Source organism: Physeter macrocephalus, chromosome 7 (genome assembly GCF_002837175.3).
Source record: "Physeter macrocephalus isolate SW-GA chromosome 7, ASM283717v5, whole genome shotgun sequence".
Classification (NCBI taxonomy): Eukaryota; Metazoa; Chordata; class Mammalia; order Artiodactyla; family Physeteridae; genus Physeter; species Physeter macrocephalus.
The window spans coordinates 153,389,775-153,397,201 of NC_041220.1; the positions used below are offsets into that span (position 1 = coordinate 153,389,775).

General features: G+C 44.5%; 1 protein-coding gene across 4 annotated transcripts in view; it reads left to right on the plus strand.

Annotated features, from left to right (window-relative positions):
* The window catches only part of WWC3 (WWC family member 3), a 127,627-nt gene that overhangs the window by 52,699 nt on the left and 67,501 nt on the right, over positions 1 to 7,427 (plus strand). For all 4 annotated transcript variants that reach the window (XM_024115455.3, XM_028492513.2, XM_024115457.3 and 1 more), the window contains exons 4-5: positions 2,022 to 2,098; positions 3,251 to 3,330. In XM_024115455.3, the coding sequence (XP_023971223.2) occupies positions 2,022 to 2,098; positions 3,251 to 3,330 (157 nt within the window). The remainder of the gene's footprint in view (positions 1 to 2,021; positions 2,099 to 3,250; positions 3,331 to 7,427) is intronic.

Genomic DNA, 7,427 nt, shown 5'->3' on the forward strand with positions numbered 1-7,427 from the left:
GCGCAGGCTCAGCGGCCATGGCTCACGGGCCCAGCCGCTCCGCGGCACGTGGGATCTTCCCGGACCGGGGCACGAACCCGTGTCCCCTGCATCGGCAGGCGGACTCTCAACCACTGCGCCACCAGGGAAGCCCCAGAACTGTATTTTTTTTAAAAACAGGAGATATCTGAACAGCTCAAATTAAGTTAGGATGTGGTTCTATTTGAGGATGTGGTTCTATTTGAGGATATTAAATACTCTTGCTGTTTAAACCACTTGATGGCTTTCTAAAATAAATTTATTTATTTTTGGCTGCGTTGGGTCTTCGTTGCTGTGTGCAGGCTTTCTCTAGTTGCGGCGAGCAGGGACTACTCTTCGTTGTGGTGCGCGTGCTTCTCATTGCGGTGGCTTCTCTTGCTGCGGGGCACGGGCTCTAGGCACGCGGGCTTCAGTAGTTGTGGCACGTGGGCTCAGTAGTTGTGGCTCGCGGGCTCTAGAGCGCAGGCTCAGTAGTTGTGGTGAAAGGGCTTAGTTGCTCCGAAGCATGTGGGATCTTCCCAGACCAGGGCTCAAACTCGTGTCCCCTGCCTGGGCAGGCGGATTCTTAACCACTGTGCCACCAGGGAAGCCCCACTTGATGGCTTTGAGTCAACTTCTCCAATATGAAATCAGGAGATGATTATAAACTAGTTTCTAGGTGTTGACATGTAAGTTACCTGAATGACAGCCTTTGGTACCCAGATCAAAGGAGTAAAAGAATGGATGCTGGCCCTGCTGATGGGTCTTCTGAGCAGGTGAAACTAATGAAAATGACCCGGAGGCAGATTACACCAGTGTGGCGTGATTCTCAGATGAAGAAAGAGGAGCCTCCGCAACTCAGGAAGGGACAGGAACCAAGTCACTGCAGCTCCAAGGCCTAAGAGAAAGGAGACAGAAGCATCAAGAAAAAGGGATGCAGAGAGGTGGATGGGGTGATAGAAATTAGAAATGGCGGAAATGGGAAGGAAATCCAAAAAAAAGTGGATATATATGTATACGTATAGCTGATTCATTTTGCTGTACAGTAGAAACTAACACAACATTGTAAAGCAACTATACTTCAATAAAAATTAATTTAAAAAAAGAAAAGAAAGAAAAAAAAGAGAAAGAAACAGCCGCAAGCTGCTCCAGTTGCTGAGACAGTGGAGAGGGCTTGGCTGACTGTGCTGAGCACACAACTGGACGGCTGAGTGCACCTCATTCACCCCCAGGTATTAGCCGTCTGTAATCACGATGCTGTGTCTGTTAAAAGCCTTTAAATCATGTGTGCGGCACCGCTGAAGAAAGCATTTATCTATGCGATGTGATTTAGCTAAACATTCCTCAAAAACAAGCTGCTTAGAATAACAGTGTGGGTGCTTTGCTTCAGCTTTCGGGGAACCAACAACGTGGAAGAATAGCTTTTCCTCCAGCCTGCCAGATACTGATATGTGACTAGAAAGTTGTCTTTTTCATTTTACAAATCTTTGGGTTTTTTTTTTTTTCTTTCTTATGTCAAAAATCGTTCATGTGGAGACTATAGATATGAAGAGAGTGAATATAAAATCTTTTGCAGTGAAACCATTGAGAATAGCAGTCAACTTTTGGGTTCTTTTCTTCCAGTGACTTCCATGGGTGCGTGCATTTTAAAAGGAAGTAAAAATGGGTTCATACTGTAGGTACTGTTTACATAGTTAGAATAGTTTTCTATACCATAACCGTACCCCTCCCCCCTTGTATATATGGTTTTTAACCCTAGTAGTTTTTCAGTCGAAGTAAACAGAGTTTTGATTTACCTATAGCCATATATTTTATTATGTGGAATCACGTAGAAGGGCCTCATGCAAAAATCAAACATCAAGATTCAAGGTTGTAAAATGTTAATTCTTCAGGAGGCAGTGCCAACTTGGAAGTCTGAGACTGAGAATTAACTACTTAATATGGTGAATCAGAAGTTCCTATCTATGTGTATTTATTTATTTTAAAGGATCCATTATAAAATAAAATATTTTCCTTCTGTTTAGCCTTCTTTGGATATTCAACAAATACAAAGTACGACCCATACCAAATTAAAGCAGAAATAGCAAGTCGTCGGGATAGGGTGAGTAAAACGAATATTTTCACAACTAGAAGCCCCGTATGTCTTTTTATGTAACATCACTTATCATGGTTCATTTTATGGTCGCCAGTGTGTATAACACCCATATTTTAGTAAGATTTTCCATTTCATGATTTATTACCACATTTGGTTTTACTTTCCACTTTTTTTTTTCCGATAGGAAGGGAAAAGTTTCATTTTAAAGCCTCAGCCCATCTAACAAAAAATCACCTGTATCCCTCAGTGTGTTTCATGGGGCTAGATTCACCTCCCGTTTGGAAAGATTTGGTGACATTGGGGCCCGACCTCAGAGGGCTGCCTCCCTGTATTAGTGGGCTGCCAGCCCTGTCCCTCAGCAGCTTTAGCATCTGCTGTTCTTCCCTGGTGGCTGTATTCCCAGAGAAATCTTGCCTACGATGGCGTTTGACCAGAAGGTGTCGGTGCTCCTTGCCAGTGGTGCCGGGTTCTTTGTGTGCCACCATGTTCCATCCCTTCAGCCCCTTGTCTTGGGTGTCTGGGAGGGGGGATGGGAGACATCTTAGAGGGCAAGCCTCCTGTCCTGGTGTCTCAGTCCCTAAACTAGAGTGTCTCTTTTAGTGCCGTGGTTCTCACATTCTAGTACACCAGCGAAAAACACCTGGGGCATCAGTTCAAAGTGTGAGCTCCAGACACCCCCTGCCTCGCCCCCACCGAGTTTTAACAAGGCCTGGAGTGGATCCTAGCACCTGTTTAAATAAGCACTGCAGGCGACTGACTTCCAGGTAGTGGGAAGCCATGCTTTGAGCAACAGGGTTTCCTAGGTGGGATCTGTGGGTAGTAAGCAGAAGAGACGATGAAAAAAATAGGACAGAGTTTGCTCATTGCAATGTGTAAATCAATACCTTGAAAAAGAAAATCATTGCTGGTTCCAGGGCTCCACGTGGTAGAAAGCTGTTCGTGACCCGGGCCTTTTGTGTCTAAGCGAGCCGGCCCTTCTGCCAGGGCTGTTTGATATGCCAGGGCTGTTTGATATGCCAGGGATGGAAGGCCATGGAGAGAATGGGTGACCCCGTGAATTGCAAGGTAGTCAGAAACTTAGATGACAATGCTAACATCTGTAGAAATCATTTTTCACAGCTTCTTTTTGTGGAAAAAAAAAATGTAATTTGTCTTTAGCTTTCCAGATTAAAACGAGAGCTGACCCAGATGAAGCAAGAACTGCAGTACAAAGAAAAGGGGGTGGAGACCCTGCAAGAGTGAGTGGCCTGCAGTGACAGAGGGAGAGTTTCCCTGCGAGTTCCTGTTTGGTGCCGGGACATGTGTCCTAAAGCTTCATGGGTGTTCACTTTTATGCTTTTATTTATGCTTATTATTTGCCAATCCTAAGGATCAGATCTCTCTTTTCCCTGAAGATACTTTGTTCTTATTTCCTTGGGAAATAAGACCTTTATTTTATATTTACACACATTCTTGATAGCTGTGCTGTCTGAAACACACATGGCTATTTACATTTGAATTCCTGTTTTCTTAGTTTTAGTCTCTTAAATTTTTTAATTCTAAAATTTAAATTAATTAAAGTTAAATAAAATTAAAAGTTTAGTCCCCAGTCTCAGTAGCCACATCTGAAATGCTCAGTCACATGTGACTAGTGCAGGTTTTCTCCACCTCAGTGCTCGTGACATTTTGGACCAGATAACTGTTTGTGGTGGAGCTGTCCTGTGCACCAGAGGATGTTTAGCAGCACCCCTGGCCTTGACCCCCTAGATGCCGGTAGCACCCTCTCACCCAGTTATGACAGCCAAAAATGTCTCCAGATATTGCCATGTGTTTCCTGGAGGGCACGTTTGTCCCAAGTTGAGGACCACTGGGCTAGTGGCCACTGCATTGGGCAGCGCAGATAACATTTCCATCCTCACAGTACGTTCTGTTGGGCAGCCTGATCTATAGGTCTTCCTCCTATAAAATTGACATCTTTACAATTAGAACTTTATCCCTACTAAGAGTTTGGGGATGAAGTTCTTATCATTTGTGAGTTATATGAAGTGAGCAAATTCAATGAACAGAAGCTATTTTATAAATGGTGACATTGGTGGTCTGAAAGAATTAATTTTCCTAAGAAAGGGCATTGTATGCTTGTTGGTCCAAAGTATATTCCCTTTTGATTCAGAGCCTGGTTTCACTTGCTGAACTTGGGCTTGTGCTTCATGCCTTCTGTGTTGACTCTTCTCATGTGTCAGTGGGGACTGTCGTAGCTCGGTTGCTCTGACAAAATACTGTAGACTGAGTGACTTAAAGAGCAGACATTTGCTTCTCACAGTTCTGGAGGCTGGAAGTCCAAGGTCACGGCGCTGGCAAGTTCATTATCAGATGACTGCCTTTTTGCTGTGTCGACATGGTGCTGTTTTTGGGTGGGGGGCTCTGGTCTCTGGTGTCTCTTCTGTTTCTTTAAGGACACTAATCCCTTCATGGGGCCCCACCCTCATGACCTCATCTAAATCTAATCACCCCCAAAGGCCCCATTTCCAAATATCATCCTATTGGGGGTTAGGGCTAACCATATGAAGTTTGAGGGACATGAACATTCAGTCCATAGCAGTGATCACTGGGCTAAATTGTCCCACGGCAGCACCAGTGCCTGCTACATAGTCAGACTTCAGCAAATGGCAGGAATCCACGTGGCTACGATTTCTTGGTAAATGTGGGCAGCGTGCCACTCTCTTGCATCGTGTGTGCAGACACAATGAGAGTGTGTCAAATGTGATTGCAGTCTTACTCTTTATAGGGAGGTAACACAGAATGTGTTTGACAAAGGTAATGATCCCACCTCATATAAAGGGTAATTAACGGGCACGTCAAACCCTGTTGTTTAACATGAGATTGAGATTCACTTTGTTAATCACCCAGGATTAGTTTGGTTGATGATTCGTTTGTCTGCTTTTTATTAAGGACATATTATAGACACCAAGGGAGACACAATAGAGAGGTGAGCTGGGTCTTGCCTGGAGGGGCTTGGCTTTTCTGGCCCTGAGACACTGCCATGCCCCCTGCAGGTCCCCCATGCGGCAGGGTTTGGTAAGCCGTCCACGTGCTGAGCATGAGCTGCAGGCTTTTAACCTTACAGTCAGCTTTTTGCTTTCTCTACCACTACCTGTAGCAGCGTGTGTGTGTGCGTGCATGTGCGCGCATTCTCTGGTGATTTGGATCTACAATGGGAGTTTCTTTAATTATCCCTAGTCAGTACAGCTTTTTCTTTCTTTTTTTTTTTTTTTTTTTTTTTTGTATGACAGAGAGTCTTTACTTTTAAATGATTTTCAGTACACCAAGTAGTAACATATAACAAGTTCTTGAATTCCATCATCTAGTAATTTTTTAATTTATTTTTTATTGATGTATAATTGATTTACAATGTTGTGTTAATGACTGCGGTGCAGCAAAGTGACTCAGTTATACACATATACATTCTTTTTCATATTCTTTTCCATTATGGTATATCACAGGATATTTGTTTGTTGTTTTTTTTTTTTTTTTCCGGTACGCGGGCCTCTCACTGTTGTGGCCTCTCCCGTTGCGGAGCACAGGCTCCGGACGCGCAGGCTCAGCGGCCACGGCTCACGGGCCCAGCCGCTCCGCGGCATGTATCACAGGATATTGAATATAGTTCCTTGTGCTATATAGTAGGACTATTATCTAGTAATTTTGATTAAGAGAAGCTAAAAGCAGCCCAAACAATGATACTAGTATCCATTATTCTAACTCTTAGCCAGAAAGGACTATTTTAAGGCTGGCTGCTGCATCATGTAGGTCACAAATAACTATTTACTACTTTTTCATAGGTAAAGCCCCTGACCTCAAGAAAGATTTAGGGAAAAAAAAATTCATCTCTTTCTTTCTTAAGAAATTTTTTTTTTAACTACATCTAAGAAAGAGAAAGTCAGTATTGATATATATGCTGCTTGAGCGAAAAGGCATAGGAAAACAGGCAATGTATACCCATTAAATTTCCAAGAAATGTGAGGTAAAAAGATAAAATCTTGGGACTTCTCTGGTGGCGCACTGGTTAAGAATCCACCTGCCAATGCAGGGGACACGGGTTCGAACCCTGGTCTGGGAAGATCCCACATGCCGTGGAGCAACTAAGCCCGTGCGCCAGAACTACTGAGCCTGCGCTCTAGAACCCGCGAGCCACAACTACTGAAGCCTGTGCGCCTAGAGCCCGTGCTCCGCAACAAGAGAAGCCACCACAATGAGAAGCCCGTGCACCGCAATGAGGAGTAGCCCCCGCTCACCACAACTAGAGAAAGCCTGCACACAGCAACAAAGACCCAACACAGCCAAAAATAAATACATAAATAAATAAAATTTAAAAAAAAAGGTAAAAATCTTTGGATAAGCTCTAAGTTTGTACAAAGAAGCTATATTTGCTCTTCTGCAAAAAGTGAAGGGACCTACTATATAACATACAGAAATAATTTAATGACTTTTCGCAAGACTATAACTCAAGCCTTGCTAAAGCTTCATATTCCATGAAGGGATCGAAAATGCCGATCCATGCAACAACAGGCGGTTTTTTTCTTCCTTTATCTGTTTTTGTGGTAGTTTTTGTGGATTTCTGGCTGGATGTCGCAGGCAAAGGCCAAGAGGTTATCCAGGACTTTCACCCCTGTTCTGCCAGAAGTAGGTCTGGAGGATGGTCATCTTCTCCTGGGGGTCCTCCACTTCAGTGCTGCAGCTGCCGTGGGATCCCAGAGCCACGGCCTCCTTGGCCTTGAACTCCTTCTCCCTCTGCAGGTGGTACTGTTCAATTTCAGCCCGGGCTGCTGCTTTGGCCTGCTTCAGCCTCCAGTTCTTTTGCTTGTGGTCCTCGGCCACCTCCTTGGTGGCCCGCTTCTCGGACTGGAGCAGCTGCTGGATGCCCTGCGACCGACTGGCCGTGGTGGTGGCGATTCCAAGGCGGCAGAGAGCGGCCTAAATCGGCTTGACCGTCCCCTCGGGTCAGTTGACCCAGCCGCCCAAGCAGTATAGCTTTTTTTTGTTTTTTTTTTTTTTTTAACATCTTTATTGGAGTATAATTGCTTGACAGTGGTGTGTTAGTTTCTGCTTTACAACAAAGTGAATCAGTTATACATATATATATATGTTCCCATGTCTCTTCCCTCTTGTGTCTCCCTCCCACCCTCCCTATCCCACCCCTCTAGGTGGTCACAAAGCACCGAGCTGATCTCCCTGTGCCATGCGGCTGCTTCCCACTAGCTATCTACCCTACTTTTGGTAGTGTATATATGTCCATGCCACTCTCTCACTTCGTCACAGCTTACCTTTCCCCCTCCCCATATCCTCAAGTCCATGCTCTAGT